Source organism: Ammospiza caudacuta, chromosome 9, assembly GCF_027887145.1.
Source record: "Ammospiza caudacuta isolate bAmmCau1 chromosome 9, bAmmCau1.pri, whole genome shotgun sequence".
Taxonomy (NCBI): Eukaryota; Metazoa; Chordata; class Aves; order Passeriformes; family Passerellidae; genus Ammospiza; species Ammospiza caudacuta.
In genome coordinates, this window is record NC_080601.1 from 10,393,672 (window position 1) to 10,415,935 (window position 22,264).

Genomic DNA, 22,264 nt, shown 5'->3' on the forward strand with positions numbered 1-22,264 from the left:
GGGAATCATTTCTGGATAAAGTGATGATCACCCAAATTCCTTCCTGGAAAACCCTGAATTTCTACATGAAGGAAAAATGTTATTTTTCCACGAGGCCATACTTTAACCTCATGTTCTATACAGTGAAGGTTACATGATTGCCCTGTAAAATAGCAGCCCTGCAGTCACAAGCTCTCCCATTTAGATGGATTAACTGTACGTCCTGCCTCTAAAACCAGAGGCATTGGGGGACAAGATAAGCAACAGCTGAGTTGGCTTTGGAGGCACTGTTGCTATGCTTGCATGTTTGCACAATCCTGTCCAGCATGTCCAGTTGGGATTCATTCCTTTGGACACACAGCAGCAGAGATGTGGCCATCCGTGCCTTAGAATCAGTGAAGCAGCACAGCTCAGAGTGACATTACATTGGGGATCTCTGCTACCAGCAGTGTCACCACTGACCTTCTGTTTTCTTCCCTCCATTTCACATCCATGTGCTTCCCTTACCTCAGATTTCAGGGTGTGGATGACTGTCCAGCACTGCTTTTTTTGTTGTTTATTTCTTTATTCTCCCTCCTTATCCTATTTCTCATTTTCCCAGGATAAGCAAGCACAGATTGTGTCACTCCAGGCCAGTACCTGTCAATAGGAGAACACTCCATGTCATTTAATTTAATATCACCAGGTCATTGAACTCTTGAGTAGGGACCAATGAACTATCATCTTCCTCATCTTTAGTCACCATTTATATATAACTTACCCTCCCTGGGGAAACATCTAGAGTCTGCAGTTCTGACATGTGGGGTTCTCACCCTGCTCACACTCTGGGGGGTTTTCAGGTGGTTAAAGGAGAAGATGGGGCAGAAACACATTTTGCATCTTGAAGCTGTATCAGGGAAGAAAAACAAAATCCAGTATTGCAGAAAATCACTTGTACAGGGGATTAGTCTGTATTATTAGGATCAGTTCTGGCTGTTATGAGCATTTTCAGAATTGCTCTCAGAAGTGAACAGTTGCATATGTGGGTCTCTCTTGGGGTGGTTTCCCTCCCAAGAAATTTTTTTCCTGACCTTTGTAGTAGAAAAAAGCATGAAAGGAAGAATAGCTTCTGGTTATGAAGTGCATTTATTAATAGTGTTGTGGGATCCTTCTGGTTTTGCTGCATCCATTAACTAAATAGCCTCTAATCCCAGAGCTGCAGGAGTCTAAATCAATGCTGAAGTGTAAACAACACTGGTGCAGCAGGGCAGAACCAGTGCCTGAGAGGCCATAAGGCTGCTGCTGCAACTTGAAAATGAAATTTTGTTAAGTAGTTTAAACTCAGCCACGTTAGAAAACACACTTCAGGTGGTAAAGTTTGACATGTTTCTAAATTGACATGTTTCAATTTAGAAAGATTTAATATTTGAACTTGGTGTTCACAGAAGGCATGCTATGTCCTGCAGCAAAGGCAGCAGCTCTTGTCTATTCTGACATTGCATTTGTTTGCCTGAATTTAGGTACGCTAAATGAGTTTTTGGTGCTGAAAATGTGCTGTGCAGTATCATGCTTAATACAAGGCATGCTCATCCATTCACAGTAATATTGGGAGTTGAAAATCAGTCTGGAGCCATGGCTGTGAGCAGATATCCCTTCTCTGGGGGTCATGCTGAGTGTCAAAAGCTGTCCTGGTACATGTGATGTTGCTTTTGTTTCAGGGCTTTTGTGCTGCTAGTTGGCACGAGTAAATATTGTTTCATGGCTCAGCAGGTCCCCACATGTCATTTTTCCACTGTTTATCCCATTGGAGAGTGTGGCTGTAGGATACAGCAGTACTGTGATGGACTGGCAAAGGCAGACTGAGAGCAAAGTGCAGCTTCAATCAAGGATGAAAAGCAGGGTTTGGAGTTTTTATTTTAGTCAGTCTCTACACTGCTCTTGGTGTTGGGGCTCCCCTGGGGGAACTGATGGTCTCCCAGTCCCTGGCTGGTGACTGTCTGGGAAACAAAGCCTGTATTAAAATGCCTTTTGTTTCTAAAACTGTAGTTTTGGTAGGAGACAGTGGTGGCTGAGAGGTCATGATGTTCTTTTGCGGGTTGAGCTGAGATTTTTATTTCAGATTTATTCAGGTCTGCCTGCTTTGTTCTGACAGGAGCCCCATAGCAGCCTGAGATCATAACAGTGATCCAGCTTTTCCAGTGGAATATCTAATTCTCAGATGCAGGAAGAGATAAGAAGAAGGCAGGGAGAGCGGGAGGGAGGCAGGGAAGTACTATTGAGAGAAAATCGCTTTCCTACAGCACAAATACTCAAATTCAGGTCTTCAGTTTATCTTCACGGTGCATTATATGTCTCTCTTTGGCTCTCTGTACGTGCTCAGTTGTTATCAAGAAGTTTCTATGGAAATTTCCAGCCTGATAATGTGCAATAATGAACCTTTGCAAGGTACTGCAGCATGTTAGGTCCTGATTCAGCAAGGCAGGGAAGTGTCTGTGTGTGTACACCTAGGTTGGCCTGTTTCATTCAGTCAGGCCTTTGTGATCTTTGGATCTAAAGCAATTTCTAGCTCTGTAAACAACAATGCTGTAGCTTCATTGTCTGACATTTACAGCAGAAAAACAAAAACTGAGCAGCTTGAGAGTCAGCATGACTAGAAAGATGCAGTAATTCAAGCTGTTAAGATTTATGGTTATTGCCAGTGGAGGATATTAAAGTAATTCACTGACATGATATACAAGACTTGTGATAATTCCCCTCAAAAGTAAAAATTGAAGGGCAAGAGAAAAAGGGATTCTTTATGTGTTCCATTAGAAATGAAAAGTTCAGTATTTCTGATTTTCTTTTTTCTTGGCACCTATTCTTGTAGCTTTTGATAAACCCTTCCCAGCTGCTAACTCCCCTGGTGCTGCTCATTCTGTAAGACAGCCAGAAGGTGATGTCTGTTAGAGCTGTGTTAAACAAAAGCCCTGGTTTTCTTGGAAGTAACTTTTTCAATATTATTGTGCCTCCTAAATCCCTTAGTGCTTTGCCAGTAATTAAAACTAAGCCTGAATAGCTGTGCAGAAATTTATGTAATTGTGAGCTGGGTTTTGTTCTGTTTCTGCTTTTGGTTTTGGGGTTATTTTAATGGGGTTTTTGTTGTTTTTGGGTTTTGTCTGTTTGTGGGTGGGTTAATTATTAATATCTTTTGAAGCAAAATATTTTAGCCTCCCGGGCACCTTTCTGTAGACAATGAAAGTAGCAAGCTCAAGTAGCCTTGAGAATTGCTGCTTTATTGTTAATTTGTGTAATTGCAGAATCAGCCAGCTGGAGTGTTTCAGAGCAGTCAGTAGAATACCTTGGTTCACTGGGGATCTGGGGGTACAATCACTGTGCCTTCCTGAGCTGGCGGGAGCTGAGTGCAGGCACCCGAGCAGCCAGGGATATCCACCCAGGTTTCAGGCACTGAGAGGGCATTTTGCTGACCAGTTTCACTTTGGCCATGCCCTCACTGGCTGGGAGCAGGAAGATGCCCTGTGCTGAGGGCCAGCCAGCAGTGACACCGTGTCACATCTCTGTCCCTCTGCTGTCAGCAGCTGCAGGCCCAAACAGGACCTGACACAAGGTGACCACAGGCTACAGCAAACTTAAAAAAGGAGCTCCCAGGACCCTCCAAGGACCTCAGGCAGGGGACTGGTGCTCTGCCAGCAGGCTCAGCAGGTGCCCACAAGGCTGCTGGGGACGTGTACAGTGCCCGTGGCAGGAGCTGCCTTTCACTGCACACCCCTCCAGCTGCCACACACAACATCAGAGCTTCAGAGGAGCCTCCTCCAGATCCAGCTGGATTGTGACCCTGGAAATGTCATGATTTCCTCCTTCTCCTCCCAATTAACAGTGGAAAAGGTTTCACTTAGTCTCTGATGTAAACAGCAGATTGGTCAGGATTGTCAGAGAGCATCAGTAATTGCTCCTCCAGCCATTTCTGTAGGCACCGCATGTACGTCTCTGTGTACCATTTCTAGAAGGAAACTGTCATTGCACTGCAGTAAATATGGGGGGTTTGAGAGCTCCTTTCTCAGCATTCATTATTACAGGCTGGAGAGGAGCCTTTACAGATCACTTCAAAGGGAAAGCTGAGATCAGCTGGTCTTGGCGCTCTGATATGCTCCAGATTTTAATGTTTTGGGGTTATTCACAGGGGGTTCTTGGCAGGTGGTCCTTGACTTTGGATTTCATCTCTCCAGTTGGTTTTATGCTGTCTTATTCTTTTTTTCTTCTTGACCTTGCTGGTCATGTTAAGAGGCCTGTATATTCAAGAGGGAGAAGGGAATTAAGATTTTGTAGGACAAGGTCTCACAGCCTTATTTTTTTTTTTCTGCTTTTTGAACTGTTTGGATAGCTTGGCCATCCTTTAATCTGAGTTTATCTTTGGCCCGTGTAGAGGCAGGGGCTGTAGAAGCTGTGTTTGAGGTACATGACTGTGAGTCATCACTCTGCTGGGGAGTCAAGGCTCTGGGCAGCCCAGGGAGCCCTGTCAGAGTCAGACTCCAGGCACTCCTAGGAACAGGAAGTCATTTGGCCAACCCTAGACTAACAATATCTGTAAGATGAGCTCCATGTGTACAGTTCACGATGACGTTTAAGCTACTGCTCCAGTTCTTACCACTGTGGGCCATTATTCTGTGCAGGGAAAGTTCCTTGTAGTCATTTGGCATCTGATCCAATGTTCACATAAGTCAGCAGAAAGTTTCATTCTGCTGATGCCAATGGAATTTCAGTTCAGTGCTGTTTCTGGCACTGATTAACTCATCCTGGTTGTCAAAGTTAGTGGTTTCTTTAGATGGCAAAGGGTATATCGTTAACTGGAAATGAATGGCACACACAAATTTAAAGTAACTTTCACAGCTATCATCTCCTAGCCTGTGTTAATACAACTGAAATTAGGTAACCTTGTGTGAACCACTCCATAGTCCAAGGGAAGTGGTCAGCAACCTGCAACACCACCTAGAGACACACACACATGTCTATGGGTTCAGATGGGATCCACTTGAAGGCACTGAGGGAGCTGGTGGACTTACTCACTGAGCACTTTAATTGACTTTCATGAGAAGTGTGGTTTTTTTCAAGGCTGGAGGATTTTTCACATAGTCCAAAGAACTAAAGCTTAATGGGATTTTTCCTGTTTCATGCCTGTTTGCTTTTTTTAACTTTTTTTTTTTTTAAATCAGGGCACGTGTGTGATATCCCCCTCTACTAACTGCTGCTGTTCATTCTAGATGGGATACACTCCTTTGCACGTTGGCTGCCACTACGGAAACATAAAAATCGTCAACTTCCTCCTGCAGCATTCTGCAAAAGTCAACGCCAAAACGAAGGTGAGCGTCCCAGCTGTCCCTGGGGGGGCTGCCCTGCTGTGTGTGAGTGCTGTGCCCACCTCAGGGTTGCTTTTTTTCTCTCCTGGTGCCTGCAGAACGGGTACACGCCGCTGCACCAGGCGGCGCAGCAGGGGCACACGCACATCATCAACGTCCTGCTCCAGCACGGCGCCGCGCCCAACGAGCTCACTGTGGTAAGAGCTGGCCTGGAAAAGGGCTCTGGTGGGACAGGAAAAGAGCAGGGGAAGCCTGTTTCCATCACCACCACATCCTCTGCTCCATCATCTCTCCCAGAGATTTGATGAGAGAGAGAGAACAAACATCTGAAAACCTTTTCATTTTCATCCCATTTCATCCCACTTATATATCCTGCTACCCAAATATTTACTTCCATCAGAAAACGTAAACAATTTTTATTTTATTTTACAATCTTCCCTAATTAACCAGCAGTTCCTACACCTCCCCTTGCTAACGTTCAACTTGTGTTACGAATGTTTCAATTGCTAGAATGGAAACACTGCCCTGGCCATTGCTAAGCGACTTGGCTACATTTCAGTTGTTGACACGCTGAAGGTGGTGACAGAGGAGACCATGACTACAATTGTAAGTACAGCTCACTTCAGTAGGGAATGGAAGAATTTTTCCAAAGCCAGAGTATGACTATGACTAAACTTTGTGTAGTTACATGACTACCAAGATTCCAGTCACCTATTTCTTTTTAGCAGTATAAAGTGGATATTAAGTGAAACATGAGCTGTCTGTTTTTAAGGTAGTAGGCACTGTGAGGATGTGCAGAGAAAGAGCACCAACTGAGCAGAAAAAGGACTGGTAAAACTGCAGCGTTTCTCCATACAATGTTTGTCCACACATCATGTTGTTTAGGGAACAATTTTGCTGCTGAAAAGATGCTCCTGCAGGCTTGTGTAAACAGAAGCTGCTTGAGAGCATTTCCCGACCATCTGATGCTTAATGGCTTGAATTTGACCTAAGAGAACCCATTCCAATATTTAAAAAATGGTTGGAATTTGCTTGAAAGCTCCTCATTTTGTGGTTTCTGGTCCCTTCCATGGGATGGTGAGAGGCTGTATTCTGCAAGCAGCCACAGCCAGCACCTGAAACCCCAAATCCTCATTCCCTGATGTGGATGAGAACTCCAGCTTGTGTGTCCTGCCTCTCAGGAAGCATTAGCCAGGAGACACTGAGGGGACTAGCAGTGGTCAAACATTACCTGCTGTCAGGAACACTCACAGAATCCAGAATATGTCTCAGAAGCATCTTTTGTTCACTAATGTTTTCCCAAATTGCTCTCTGAAGAAGTTTTCTGAGGCAAGGTACCTCCATGCATTACCACAGTAATAAAGCCCAAATTGGGTCTGAAGAACATAAATTCAGAATATTGGCTTTCGGTAACTATTTTCCTTTTTCTGATTAAAAAGATAAAATGTGTATGTGTTTTTAGCCATACCAGGTGTGGAAAAGAGTTACTTTGTGTGTTCCATGTTTTGCCATCGCCCCTTTGTGTGGTCTCTCTGTGCAAGCAGGTGGTTGCAATATGATGAGCTTTTGGGATGACAGGCAGATTTTAGTTCTCTTACTGCATGAACCTTTTCTTCCTGTGACTTTCCTGGCTGTGGTTTCAGTAGTTTACAGAAAATCCACACAAAAGGTAATATAAAGGAATATGCTAGAAATTAATGCTGATTTTTTTTTCCTTACGCATTTTCTCTCTGTTTTCTCAGGAATAAATTTCTCGTTAGAAATTACAAAACATTTTTCCACACAGAAGAATTTGATTGGAGAATATTACACAGGATAGCAAAACTTGAATGACTACCTATTGTTTAATTAGGTAGCTGCAGGAAAACCACATATTTGTGCTAAAATCTCTCAGTATCACAAGGCTTTTCTTGGCTTTTAAAACCAAGATGCTGGGAATGTTTGTCCTCATAAAGTGACTGACCATTTATCTTCTGTGGATGAAGAGCAGAGAGATGGTGCATCAGACTCTGAATTGTGCTGGAGGAAATGTTAGATGCTCAAAGACCTATACAACCTCAAATACCTACTCTAAAGAGAAGCCCAGAAATAATTTCCTTTAAAATCAGAATATTCTGCTTATCAGTGTGTAATTTTGGATCTTGGAAGTTTAGATGTGAAATCTGATTTACAGTTGAGGGTTTTAAAAATTCAGTTTGTCTGCTGAGACTTATATTTTGAGGCTTGTGGCTAAACAACTCCCAAAGCTAAATTTAAAGGCATCAGGGATTAATGTAGCTAATTTTACTATAAGTTATACTCAAACACCAATTTAAAAAAAAATCCAGTGGGACCTGGAAAAAAGTCCCGTGATTTTGCTGGTTTAATAATGTTTTTAAAATCTTTGCAATTCCCACAAAATGAATTGCATTAGGATTTTCTGTAGGTTTTGTAATGTTTGAGCATGGAGGAGCTCTTCTGCCTATATCAAGTGATGGCAGTAGCCTAAGAAACATGAAATGCCAAGTGAGTGCTCATAAGGCCAGAGAAAAACTGAAATCTTTTAAAATACGTGAAAATGGAAAGGCTATTTTGCCATCCTCAACTTCTTAATGATTTCTTATTTGCATATGAAGCATGAGAAGTAATGGTGGTTAAAAAAAATACAATCTGAAATCCCCATAAAGATGGGAGTGGGTTTTTGTTTGAGGTTAGGTTTGGTGGGTTTTTTTGTTGTTTTTTGCCCTTTTTTTTTTGTGAGTGTTTTTTTTTTTTTATTTGTTTGTTTGGTTATTTTGTTTGTTTGTGGGTTTTTTTGGTTTTTTTGTTTTGTTTTGGTTTTGGGTTTTTCTTTTGTGGTTTTGTTTTGTTTTGGTTGGTTTTGTTTTTAATTCCACTGCACTCCTTGAATGATATCTCTGCAGAAGTTCTGGTCTGACCCAGACCTCTACCCGTGGTTGTTGTGCTGGAAAAGTAAAAAGTACTTGTGTACGTCATTCTCAGGATACAGGTATTCTAGGAACAGATTTCAGGTGCATTCAGAACTTTATTTTTCTGCTTTTGTTTTTCTTTATATTGGTCTTTGAATCTGAATCAATATAAACATAGGGATAAAAACCCTGCAACCACTTCTGAGTGTCTTTCATGCACAAAGCCCTTCAGGGGTATCATTTAGCCTGCATGTGGTTACAATTGTTCTCATTTGTGGGAAAAACACACAATTCATGCTGAGGCACCTCTGAAAAAAATTCACATAGGTTCAGCTGCTCCCAAATTGCGAAATTCTTCTGATGTCCAAGGAGAAATACTTTCCTCAGAAGGTTTGGTTTTATTAGAGATGACATACTACTCTCTTAAAATTTAGATTACTACCTAGAGTCCTTATTAAGCCCCCTAAAATGAAGTTCATTTCAGTATATTAGATTCTTCTTTTGATATCATCATCTAAGCTTTCTGCTTAAGCTTTTTCTGCTACGACAATATGAACATCATTAAAAAAACAAATATAATATTGCCTATTTCTGTAGTCTTTTTAATTTATAGTTCAATGTGTCTTTAAAATAGAAAGTGAACAGGAAGCTAAAAAATGTGTTGTTTTTCTAACTGCAGATAAAAACTTTATCTTGCATTTAATTTTAAAAATAACTAGAATTTTAAGAAAAAATATGCTTGCACTCTAAAATTGCTTTTTTCTATTACAGACTGTTACAGAAAAGCACAAAATGAATGTACCAGAAACCATGAATGAAGTTCTTGATATGTCTGATGATGAAGGTATTAAAAACTTTAATTTTTTTTCCACTCTTTGTGGTTGTAAGAAATGTCTGTTTAAAAAACCCAAGACTAACACACATTATTTGCTGGATATGGTCATTGCACATCTGTTATTGTTGTACATTGATTTTTGTTGACACATCAATAGTATGTGCTTTTCTTTAATTGTTTTGTTTATTTAAATCATGCAGTGCGTAAAGCCAATGCCCCTGAAATACTCAGTGATGCTGAATATTTGTCTGATGTTGAAGAAGGTATTTGTGCATTTTTGTATTGCACTGATATTTAACTTAATCCTCTTCCCTTTATTTCATCTATCTGAAAACTAATCCTTTCAGATGATTTTCTTATTATCCCACTAACAATAACTTCTGCTTTACAATTAAGAGTGCTTTCAAAAATTCTTGGAGCTATTGCTGATAATCCTCTAACATTTTTTCTGAATTTCTTACGATTTTTTGATCAAATTACCTTCACTTTCCTGGAATAATCATTTTGCTGATGCTTCTTTAAAGTGAATAAATGTTTTATTGTTTGAACTGAAAAATGAAATACTGGACAAGAGGGTAAGATATCAAAACACTTTGGAAGAAATGGCTGATAGTTGAAGTTAATGGTGAAAACAACAATGTTCTTGGGTTTTTTTAAAAACAAATGACTGTGCTCAATTTTCTTGTTTTCCTTTAGTCAACCTCTCTTTCTTCGTCCCCATTGATGTATTTACTTCTAATTTTCATAGCATTCAAGCAGCATGGTGTAAAAGATATTTCAGTCCATTGTGTGCAGCTCTTGTTTAATTCATGCATTGAGGCTTTTGGTTTGTTCCCCATCTGTCATTGTGCAGTTCCAAAAGGATCATGTTCTTACCATACATACATGTTTCCCAAATAGCTCTCCTGGGCCATTGTCCTGCTCCAAACACTGCACTGTTCCAGCTGACAGGAACACTGATGCGTAGCAGTGTGGGTGAGCAGGGCAGGAATTGCTGTGTCCCTCTGCACAGAGAGGTGCAGACCAGAAACACCCTGTGGGGAGCCTGGGTGCTGGAGCTAAAAATGTCAATTGTAACCTATGGGATCCTTTTGAAAGCCAAATCTGGGGAGGTTTGTTCTCGTCACTGACTAATGCAGGTAGTACAATTGGCTCCTTGCATGTTGCAGACTGTGTTCTGCACCCATGTTGTTGCCAGCGGAGCTGAGAGAGTCATTCATACAAAACAGTCCTGCTCTGCATCCTTGTGTCTAAACTGGAGAGGGAGATCTGATGCATGGACAGCTCTGGGGCTGAGGAATTGGCTGGATGGGGCACTCAGAGTTGTGCTCAAAGGCTCAGTGTCCAAGGGGAGACCAGTGATCTGTGCTATTCCTCAGGGACTGGTGTTGGAGCTGGTGCCATTTCAGTTTTGTTGGCAGTGTGGACAGTGGGATCAGTGCACCCTCTGCAGGTTTGCTCTGTGGTGTGGGTGACATGCTGGAGGGAAGGGATGCCACCCAGAGGGACCTGGACAGGCTGGAGAGGTGGGACTCTGTGAAACTCATGATGCTCAGCAAGGCCAAGTGCAAGGTCCTGCATCCAGATTGGGGAAATCCCAAGCATAAATCCAGGCTGAGTGGAGAATGGATTTGGAACAGCCCTGAGGAGAAGAACTTGAGGCTGTTGGTGAAAGAGAAGCTCAACATGACTTGGCAATGTGCACTTGCAGCCCAGAAATGTCCAACTGTGTCCTGGGCAGCATCCAGAGCACCATGGGCAGCTCTCAGCAGACCCCACCCGGATTGCTGCATCCAGCTTTGGGTTCCCAATGTGAGAAGGACATGGAGCTGTTGGAGCAAGTCCAGAAGAGGCCACAAAGATGATCAGAGGGCTGGAGCACCTCTCCTGTGAAGCCAGGCTGAGGGACTTGGGGTTGTTCATCCAGGAGAAGGTTCCAGGGAGGCCTTAGAGCACCTTCCAGTACCTAAATGGGACCTATAGGGAAGTTTGAGAGGGACTTTTTACAAGGGCATGTTCTGACAGGACAAGGGGAGTACAACTGATTCCTTGGATTTAAGGTACCAAGTACAATTGGTGCAATTGTACTTGGTACCTTAAGGGGAATACAATTGGTTCCCTGGATTTAAGCTGAAAGAGGGTAGGTTTATATTCAAAATTAGGAAGAAATTTTTCACTTTGAGGGTGGTGAGAAGCTAAAGCAGGTTTCCCAGCGAAGATTTGGATGCTCCATCCCTGAAAGTGTCCAAGGCCAGGCTGGATGTGGCTTTGAGCAACCTGGTCGGGTGGAAGGTGTCCCTATCCGTGGCAGCAGAGTTGGAACAAGATGATCTTTAAGGTTCCTCACAACCCAGGCTGTTCTGTGATGCTGAGATGACAGGGTCTTTTTCAAACCCAGGCTGAAAGGGAGCTCACAAATCAGATAACAGGGTTTTGCAAGGCTTGTGATGAATTGCAGACTTTGAGGTGATAACCACTGGCCTGTGTCTCTTCCCTGATTTGCAGATCTGTAAAGACAACTCAGTGACGCCCATCACTCAGTGTTAGTGGGGTATTTATATACAGAGCATCCACTCACACCAGTCGAAACAAATCTGTTCAAGATGCTGAGGCACTCTGACAAGTCTCTGAGCCAGGGAGCTGATTTCCAAGCGGGAGAAAGGCACAAATTTAGCAAACAAATCCAAGCTCTCCCTGGCTTGGCTGGTGTTCATATCATCAGCCAAAACTCTTCAGTGAGACAGACTTGTTGAATGGCTTCTCAATGAGCCACAACCCTCAAGGTTTCTCTCATAAGAGAAATTTGGAAAGTAGAGACTCAGAGCTCAGGGACAAATGTCAGGAAACCATTTCCTTGTGTTTTATGTCTTGCTGTGCCCACTAAATAAGTATTTACATGGGAATTGTGTAATTTCTCTTCCCTGCTGAGGACAGTTTGGTTTGGAGTCAAAGTGGTTGAGAAGAGATTTTTTTTTTTTTTAATTCTTTTTCCTAGACTGTTCTGGCAAGTCAGCCCAAGTGAGGTTAAGTGTTGGGAAACTGCTACACTGAAAAAAAAAAAAAAAATCAATCCATAAACCAAATCAGGTGTGGAGAGTTTAGACATTATCAAAAACCAGTTATTCTTGAGCTTTGAATTTATTTATATTTTTTATTTGGCCTTCAGGAGATAACAAACTTTTTGGGTGTAAACCAGGACACAGTATTAAACCCATTTAATGGAGATGCCTGCCTCAGTGATAATAAGTATCATGCTAATCAATCCCTGGAAGATTAGACAGATGTCCTAACAGAACGTGAATGCACACTGCCTGATCCCTGAGTAGGTGCTGGGATACAGCAGTTTGAGTGCATGTAAGACAGGTCAGAACATCACCATGCATGAAAAATCTATTACTGGTCGTTTTGGGTGTGGTTGATTTATTATATTTTTAAGCTCAGTTTTCCGAGTTTCTTTGGCTCCATAAAATTTCACAGGTTCATAAAAGTTTCAGTGGTTTGGTACTGGCCTTTCTCCATACTTTGTGAAACCAAAACCTTGGCTACGACTTGAAACATCCTCCTTTTCCCTGTGGCTCTGCCTCTGCTGCCATCAGGACAGCTCTGGACAGGCTGTGATGAAGGAGTGGCGAAATCCTCAGGTATCTTTAGCAGAGCCAAGCGACAAATGCTCATCTGGATCCCAGCCTATGATTAAATTTTGTCTGGGACTTTTCCCAAGCCACATGATGCCTTCTCTCCTGCTGCCAGAGAGCCTGTGTTTCTCACTGGCCTCTAAAAAGAACACCTAACCCTGTGCTCCTGCAGTTCCCAGCTGTAGGAGATATGCTGGGGGACCAGGAAATCAGGGAAAACTTGGGATGAGAAAGATGATAAGAGGTAAGAAAAATATTCTTGGGGAGAAAAGACTAAAAACACCTCTAAACCTTCTATCCCAGAAAATAAAACCAAACAAATTGAGTGAGGGATAGGCTGGAACATAAAATGGGTGGCAAAGTGAGCAGCAGTGCTTGCTGCTCTCCAGAAGTCTAAAAATATGGGCCATCAGTGAAACCACAAGAGGCAGATCCAGCTTGAAAGGGCTGCTCCTCCTGCAGGAGGTAGTTGACTTTTATGACTACTTGCAAGGGTCCTTGGTGTGGGGAGCATAAAAAGTCTACACGAGTTCAAAGTGTAACTGGAAGAATTTAAAAAGGGGAAAAAACACCCAAAAAACGTGTTCATGACTATACAAACCTCTTTCAGGTTTTGCAAACCTGTGCTCCAACCAGTGCCAGCTAGAAAAATGTCCTGGAGTGCTTCTGCTGGTCCATGTTCCCATGCTGTGCTGTGAGATGTGGCTGCCGTCTGAGACAGGGTGCACTAGAGCTGATGGGCCTTGCTTTGATTACTGCTGCTGTTTTTCCCTGGACTTTGAGCTGTTTCCTCTACTTGTGATAGCTGTGTTTAACCATTAGCAGGGACATCGCCTTTCCTCAACGTGCAGCCTGTTAGGAAGGGAAGGATGGCAAAGGCAGCAAAGCAGTGCGGTTTGCCATCCTTGGTGCTGTCTTCGCATCCATTGTTGGTGTCTTTTCATCGGTGCCTCATTGTTGGCCATTTCTCTGTGTTTGCGTTCGGAGTTTTGTGTTCACTCTTCCCTGGGACCTTCTCCGCAGGAATTCCGTGTGCCGAGAGCAAACACGGCGCTCAGTGTTACCTGGAGCGCGGAGGATTAGGCTGCAGCACCTAATTAAACAGAGTGGGATTGCTGAAACGTGCACCACCCATTCTGTGTGCCTCCCACGATCACCAAACAATGTGTGGAATTCTTTGAAATCACCACTCCTAGGCGCAGCTTTTCCTTTGATGAGCGCATTTCAACAGAGTAATCCTGCCCCGGCTGGATTAGCTGCGGAGCAGGATAACATCTGATGTGTTTTACGGCTCGACTGAATGGGGCTTCGTTCTCACTGCCTTTGACAAACGATGCCCTTAAAGAAAATGCCTCCTCGGTAGCGTAGCGCTTTTCTCCAGGTATTGCAGGGGCAGAAGTTTCCAAATTTAGTGGCTCAGTTGGTAGTTGCTGAAAGTTGCCCGGATCTCTCGCTTCCTCGCCTCCCAGCATCGGTGCGGTTCCCTCCGTGTCCAGCAGCGCCAGGCCGAGGGAGGGGATGTGCCCAGGGTGGGCTCCATCCCCCAGCCCCGGGGTGTGCCCAGGCCGGGCTCCCTCCCCCGGCCCCGGCCATGGAGGGAGGGAGGGCGGAGGCAGCGCCTTCCCCGCAGCCCCGGCATCGGGTTACAGAAAAACTACACCCTCGCAGCACCCCTATTTACATACAAATAACTGGAGTGCCTGCATTTATGTCACCATTCGAGAGGCTTGCCAAGGGAGGCTGTAATCCAATCAGCAGAAGCTTTAAAGGGATGTCTGCAGAGTGATTAAAAAGGGATTTTTATTTTTTTTTTTAAACTTAGTACTTTTCGTTTTGTTTCGTATTTGCAAAGAACTTTAATCTGAGTTGAGAGGACAAAGATGCACATGTCCTAAAATACATGCGAAGAGATCAAGATGTTAAGAAGATCTCAGTTGTTGTGTGGAAAGCGAATATGACCCACAGGGATTAGTTTGCTTGTGCTGGTTTGGAGATTAAGCCTAAATCACTGCTTAAGGACTAATAGGACTAATAGGAATTCTTGGAAACACCAAGGGAAAAAAATCTTATAGACCAGGCTGGTGAAAATGGCTTTCCAAAACAGTAAGACTTTTTAAAGTTTCGCTTGATGTATCGTGTTTCTTTTTCGGGTTTTTGAATGCTTTACGGTGTATTGTGGACATTTTAGCTTTTTATCTGCTGCTTAAAATGCTGATTGTTGCTGGGCTGGAGGAGAAAGTTGGTCTGTTTGTTTGCCGTTTGCGAAGCAGTAGCTGAAGGGGTATTTTTAGACTTGATTGTTAGTTTAAAACCGGAGCTCGCCTGTGGTTTCCTGAGTTTAGTGAATGGAAACCAGTCCAAACTCCTTGAATGAAAGCGGGAAACGTGAGGCTGGGCTCGGGAGTCGCTTACCTTCGGGATCGCGTTGTTCGTAAACTTCTCTGTTGTGCAGTTTAAACCTAACGCTCCTAAAAGGGCTCACAACAAAGGGGCAGAGTGGATGTCGGCAAGCCGTGAGTTCGCGGGGATCTCTCTCTGCTCCGTGCAGTTGTGGGAGCGGGGCGGGGGGACCCGACACGGCAAAAGGCATATTTTGGACGTGCTCTGTCAGTGCAGGAATGTAGGTTCGCGTGATGTAATGGCATGCAAATGCTCCCCGCCGGGCAGCTGCTGCGTTAACCCTTTGCGGCGCCTGCCCGCCGCTCCCTACATCGAACTTTGCTTCCTCTTGGGGTTGTTTCGGATAAACCAGCTCAGCATCTCCTTCCGTGCGGATGGCCGTGTCCCACGTGTGCCGGCCGTGTCCCCACCGCGGGGATGGGGCTGCGAATGGGGCAGAGCGGGGTGCGGGCAGCGCTCACCTTCGCACACCGGCCTGGCAGCGAGGAGCGCTTCATTTAAAAATAAATTAATTAATTTTAAAAAGTCACGTCTTGCATTCAAACGTCCAAAAGGCATTGAGAAATACTCAAGGTGGAAGGCGGGCCTCTTCCTCCCCTCCTCAGCCTCCATTCAAGCTTGCTGCACTTTTCATGACTGGTGGCAAACACGCTGGGGGTTGGTTTGGTTTTGTCGATTGGTTTGTTGTTGGGGTTTTTTTTTCTTTCGCACGGAGTGATCCAACTTTGTCGGCTCGGGCTTTTTTCTTTTTTTTCATAAGGAAAGCAAAAGTGAGCGCAACGATGCAAAGTACAGAGGAGCTCTTTAGCTTGCTGAGACGATTGGGCAAAAGTCATCGCTCGTATAACTTTATTGGGCTTACGTCAAGGTGGAATCTTGCTTCTTTCGTTCGTCCCCCAATAAAATTATTTTCTCAGGCAGACTCAGAGGGTGGATAATTAACATCCAACGTGGAAAGAGCCTTAGGGAAAGTGGGGGTGACTGGATTGATTCCTTATTGGCGAGCAGGGAAGGGCGTTATGACTTAGTAAGCGCACAAACATCTGCCCTACGTGTAGCTCTGATTCCAGCCTGGCTTTTGTCCCGGCAGGTGAGGATGCAATGACAGGCGACACAGACAAGTACCTCGGACCCCAGGATCTGAAAGAGCTGGGAGATGATTCCCTGCCTGCTGAAGGATACATGGGCTTCAGCCTGGGAGCGCGCTCCGCCAGGTACTGTGTTTGCTGCTTCTCGCGTTCGTGTGCGCCACAGGAGCAAGTCTCTACTCTTCCACACAGCTCTGCAGTCCGTTTTGAAGTGAACTAGAGGGGGTGTACATCCTTTGAAGCATATGCTCATGGCAGTTTTATTTCATATTCTTTATTCATGTTGGCTTCTTATGGCAGTGATACATAAAACTGAGCTATTCACTTTTTCTGGTCTCTGTTCATTGCTCTGAACATCTCCAAGGCACCTCTTTGCTAGCAGTCTGCAGCTGCTCTAGAAATTGATCCAGCCTGGTTTCTTTTGGCTACTAGTGGTCAGACTGATGCTCACAGTAGAGGGCTCCTTAATGGGTGTGTTTTGCTGAAGAATGTAAATGCCAGAAAAACTGAATGACAAATCATTTTGCTACTTGGTGCTTTTATTTCTTTAAAGGTGCTAGTGAGTAATCCAACTGAGAAAGACAACATTTAAAAAAAATGCTCCTCCCTCCTAAAAAAAAAAGAAAAAAAAAAAGGCAAGTTTCCCCTTAATTTGTTGGAGGATTTATTTTGACAGGGAATGGATTACGTGTTGCTAAAATCAGGCCAAAGTTCCTGTGAACCTGATAAAACATTGTAACTTAATGTGTTGTCTGACTCATGTTAATTTCAATGCAGGTATTTCCAGATCAACATTTTAGAGTTTAGTTTTGAATGTTGCTCGAGCCTTCAGTGTGTGTTGCTCAAAACAGTTAAAACTGTGTGAGCAGAGATTGCTTCCATAGTTGTGGATTTGCAGTGTAGTTACTGACAGTTGAATTGTACTGAAGCTAATAATTAAACCTCATAAGCTGGAGCCCTGAGGGCTTTTTCCTATGCTGTAGTTTAAAGATCTGTTTTAAAAAGTGAGTTCATTGTCTAACAGCAAATGGCAACTCCCATAAGGTAAAGCTTAGATGTCTACCCTTCAGTTGTGTTTCTTATGGCCACATTAAAAATGCAAGCACGCAGTGGAAATTTGGTCTTTAGTAGTCCCCGGCCATGTTGTGCTTGATTTACAATTTTTAGGGAAGTTAATAAGTATTTATGAGATAGTACATTCATGAGACATGCCAAGATGCTTTAAGTAGTCCATTAGCCAGAAAATCAGCAAATCAGATCTGAAGGGAGAATCTCGTGTCATAGTAAAGTGAATTAGCAAAGCTGACATGCTGCTTTGCAGTCTGGTGTGAGCAGGGTGATCACAGAGCCCTGCCACTGTGCCCAGGGCTGGCGCAGGGCACTGGGGATGCAGAGGGAGCATCTCTGTGTGCAGAGCCCACACTGATTTACCTGAGCCCTTTCACCCCTCGCAGCTCTCTGCTTGCACAGGGTGTGCAGGTGGGAGAGCAGATTGCACAGTTACCATCTGTTAGGGAGATCTGAGGTTCAGCCCCACGTTACCTTTTCTTTGAGAGGAATCTGATATTCCCATGCTTCTGGTTTTAGCAGTGCCATTACTATTTGTTGCTGCCTAGCTCATTTTTTGCGTTGCCCATGTTATGCTCAGAGGAGACAAATACAGTGTTTTATTTCTGTGAAGTATTTAATTTAGCAAAAAAAAAAAAGTATTCTGTGGATGTATCTTACTGCTGATTCTGAGTGTAACATTAAGAAATGAACACATTAAATATATAAGCCATCCAGCCATAACATCTTGCTTTTCTTGTCTGATTCTTTGCTTTCTATTTCTCCTGTTTCTTTTCCAATGTAAATTGCTTTAGTCCAAAAGTCAGGTAAGAAGGCATGGCATCGTGTTACATCTCTCTCATCTTTCTGCTGCTGCCATTGCTCATCTTCATTTTATTTAGCATTGGAAAGTGACATGCTTTTATTTTGGGGAGCAGGGGGTTCAGCCCTAGAGCGTATCCATCTGTTATAACAAATATAACTTAAATTCTTTATGCCCTTTATCATGTAAAACTCTGCTTAACATATGCCTACAGTGTGTAATTAAGATCCCAGTTTTGCTTCCAGCACAAGAAGGGAACGTGTGCTAAGGAATTAGAGAAATTCAATTAGCAGCTACTAAATGCATGAAACACCTTGTAGAGTTCTGAGTGTGAAAAGTGTTGCTAGTTCAAAAGTGTAGTATGTTGGTGGATGTTGCTTTGTATTAATTCACGTTTTTTACTACTTTATTTTTTGTCACGTAGCAAGCATGTCTAGGCCTGCAGCATGTTTTTAGCACATACCATAATGTACCTTCCAGGGCTAAATGTAAAACACTCCTACGTTGGGTTAATTGCAACACGTTAAGAGTGATCATAGTTACTTCTGAATAGTTTAACATGCACAAAATAATTCCCAAACATCAGAATCAGTACTTAGTTGTCATTAAGCAAATTTATTTCTCCTTTCATTTCAAACTTATTACCCTTTCCTTTCTAACTACAGGGATAACTACAGTGTTTGTAACAATGTCAGAAGTGGTTCAGCCACGAAGAGAGTGACATCACATAAACCTTGCTCTGAGTTAAACCTGCCTCAGCAACCTGAGCTCTGTGGGCAGGCATTGTGATTTCCCCCAGCTCCCCTGGGACCTGCCCTCGTGGGTTCCCTTCAGGATTAGGGCACGGAGATACTTATCAAAGCTCATCTAAATACTTGAATACACCTCTCTAGATTTATTCTAAAGCCACAACATTACTGCCAAAGCAGTCAGCATCTGCTGAGATTTCGCTTATGCATATCGTAGGGAATATTTAACTATAGTCAAATAGTTCTTATTCCATTTTCCTCCTTGTATTTATTTCACAGATTGTTTATATTTTGCCATTTGATGCTATCCCTGGAAGTTGCATGTATTAATTTTTTTGTTTTTATTTTCTGTTCACCTCATTGTCACCCGCACTTTCTCTGATAACTGGTAAATACAACAGCCTCCGCTCCTTCAGTTCGGATAGGTCCTACACGCTCAACAGGAGCTCCTATGCCCGGGACAGCATGATGATTGAGGAGCTGCTGGTGCCAGCCAAGGACCAGGTACGTGCTGTGTCCCTGCCACAGGGCAGCCGTGCTTCGTTTGTGCAGTGTGCAGGCCTCAGCCGTGCTTCCAGAGGCTCTGGCTGCTCTCTCAGCTGGGAAGAGGGGCAGGAAAGGAGCTGTGGACGGGAGATGGTGGGGTTGCCATTCTCTGGGTTTGATCCTGCAAGGGGCAGGTGGTGGGGGGCCCAAACCAAAAGATTCTTTAAGGGACCAGTTATGTCTCTGAGTGTTATTGGCTGAGGTCAGTGGGTGCTCCTGTGAGGCTCCTGTGTGTCTTCAGAGTGCTTTGATAAGCTGGGAGCAATGAGTTTTACACTGAGCAACCTTTGTACTGCACGCACTGGGAATTACTTTGCCTGCCCTGTCCACATGGAGGAGACTCCAACTGCTGTCCTTGTTTTTTCACTCCTGGGAAGAATTTGGCCTTGTAAAGATTAAGCTAGTGTAGACTCTTCAGTTTATATATCTTCCAAACACTTGTGCAATGACTAATGCAACAAAAGCAGCGTCTTTTGACCTGATGATAGAGTGGGAAAGTCTTCCCAAAAGCTGGGGATGGTTGAGTACAGTATGCTTTGTTTGTGAGTTCCCCAGCATTTTCCTTGGTGGACTTGCTTCAGATTTCCAAATCTAACTGAATTACTCAAGAGTTTCTTGATACACAGAAGTCAAAGACCTGCTAGGAAGCTGGATGAAAATTCACATTAAAATCCTTACTTGGAAAGGACTGGATTGGAGTGGAACTGTTGTTTATGCCCTGGAAGAGCATAAGGTGGATTGTAATGAAACAGAGCTTTTCTGCTGCTGTTTTCACAGAGCATTCCTGCACTGGGGGGTTATTGATCTCAGAGGATATTTTCATGGGGAAAAGGGTTCACAAAACAGGACTTGTACATTTTAAACCTTGATTGTATTAGTCTGTAAATTCTATTGTGGGATAAGCCGTCCAGTTTTACTACAGCTTTTACACAGTTCTGGTAGTGTTATGGGAATGGCAGAAATTGGGTTCTCTTTAGCAACAGAATGTTTACTATTAGATTGTTACTTTTAAGTGAAATGCTGTAAACCTCCAATAACCTTAATTTGCAACAGCCTTCTAAGGAGAGTTTCTAAAACTTGCATAGCAGTGATTTTGTGGTTTTGTTTGGTTTGAAGTCATAAAACAAAATCTGCAGCTACTGGTGCTGGAAATTCTATATCAGGGCTGAGCACCTAAAGCTGCTTTGATGCCTTTTAATAGTAAGACTTCATTAAGCATTCTTGATACAATGGAAATTTCAGAGGAGAGGAAGACTCTTCAGTCTGAGAATATATTGCATCATTTTATGATTCTGGCCATGTTTGTGATTCCCATTAAAGCAGATGGCATGGATTGAGCAGCTAGGGTGCACATAACAAGGCTTAAAACCAGCTCTGTGCTTAACAACTCTCAAAGGATGTGGTACTGGGAAAAAATATCAGTCCTGTCTTGAGAGGTCAGTGAAGCCGTGATTCTGTGCAAAACAAACCTGAGAGCAACAAACTATCTTCATGAGAATGGTAAAACTTTCTGCCAGGACTCCTCCAAACCTCCATGTCCTGACAAAAATATATCCATCCTCTGGAATTCCTGTGGCTTCCTGCCCAGCCCTGCCCTAGCTTTTGGCTGAAACAGGAGAAGTGTGTTTGGGAGATGGAGAATATCCCTGCCCCTCTTTCTCATCCCTCTGTACATTGATGGGCTCCTAGATAACCTCTGCTATGGCAGGACAAAGCAGGGGAAAAAAAGCACCAATTTGTGTTCCACTAATGGGATTCACAGGAGCAAAGATCTTTGTGGTTTGAAATCAATATTCTGAAAGTCTGTCTGGGAACTGAGAGGAGTTAAGGCTATTTTGGGAATCACACTGCTCTGAAACAGAGTGATCCATTGCCTGTCTCTGTATGCCATTTCCTCTCCTTTTGTACAGCTCAGACCTGTCTGGAGTTCATGGCAGCAGCAAAGACAATTATTGGGAATTATTTTATCACAAACATCAGTATGTAAAAGAGTAAGGAGCATTTGCCTGCCTCTTGGTCTGGTTAAGATAGCAGATCCCATCACCTTTCCCCAGGATCCCTGGTAGACTTGGGAGACTGGAAAGAGTCAAATGAAGAAGATTTGAAACCATTCTTACTTAACCTCACTGCCAGCATAGCACATGGAGTGTTAGAGAAGAGTTTCTAATAATTCTTTAGAAGTCATGATATTCTCCATTGTTTGCATTTGGTGGTTTATTGCTGACCCTGTTCACAGGGAGCTCTGAATCCGGGCCACACTGTACCTCATAACCTGGCTGGAGCAAAGTTAAAATTTCTGTGTTCTGGCATGTTCCCTTGGATGCAGCAGCTCAGACTAAATCCAAACGACTTCTCCATGGAATAATTTACATCAACCTCTGAATTTAATCAGCCAAAGGCAGGATGACTCGGGCTGTCCATTAAATAGCAGCTTGCTGAATCACTTCAGTCTGGATAAATTCATCTGGGAGGAAGCATAATTTTTTCTGTTTGCTGAACTTTGATATTACACAGCCTGGATATTCAGTTATGCAAGCAGCAGGATCCTTGCCAGCAGAACCCTCAGTATTTTTATACACATATTTGCATCTAAGGCTGCCACACCCTTTAGCAATGCATTTTTAATCTCCCTCAGTCCAAGGAGAGAACACTGGGACCTGACCAAACACAGAATGGATCCTGTGGTTTAATGTCACTGACACTGTACTATCTTCTGGACTGCTTATATTGCAACTTACACAGGAAGATTTTTTTAAAATTTTTTTTTGCCTGCATGGAAAATCCAGCACCTCAACAGGCTGAAAAAATGAGATTCACAGATGTGTGCTGTGTGTAAGATGAGTGGGTCCAGCTATCAGCTTTTCCTACCTCCTTTCTCCACCAAAATTATTAGCTGCAGACTTTGGGCTTTTGCTTGCTCTGC

At 43.3% G+C, this 22,264-nt stretch overlaps 1 protein-coding gene across 2 annotated transcripts in view; it reads left to right on the forward strand.

Annotated features, from left to right (window-relative positions):
• Positions 1–22,264, forward strand: part of ANK3 (ankyrin 3) — a 189,704-nt gene that overhangs the window by 103,347 nt on the left and 64,093 nt on the right. For both annotated transcript variants that reach the window (XM_058810081.1, XM_058810082.1), the window contains exons 19-25: positions 5,214–5,312; positions 5,408–5,506; positions 5,820–5,915; positions 8,990–9,062; positions 9,254–9,316; positions 16,179–16,302; positions 19,197–19,299. In XM_058810081.1, the coding sequence (XP_058666064.1) occupies positions 5,214–5,312; positions 5,408–5,506; positions 5,820–5,915; positions 8,990–9,062; positions 9,254–9,316; positions 16,179–16,302; positions 19,197–19,299 (657 nt within the window). The remainder of the gene's footprint in view (positions 1–5,213; positions 5,313–5,407; positions 5,507–5,819; positions 5,916–8,989; positions 9,063–9,253; positions 9,317–16,178; positions 16,303–19,196; positions 19,300–22,264) is intronic.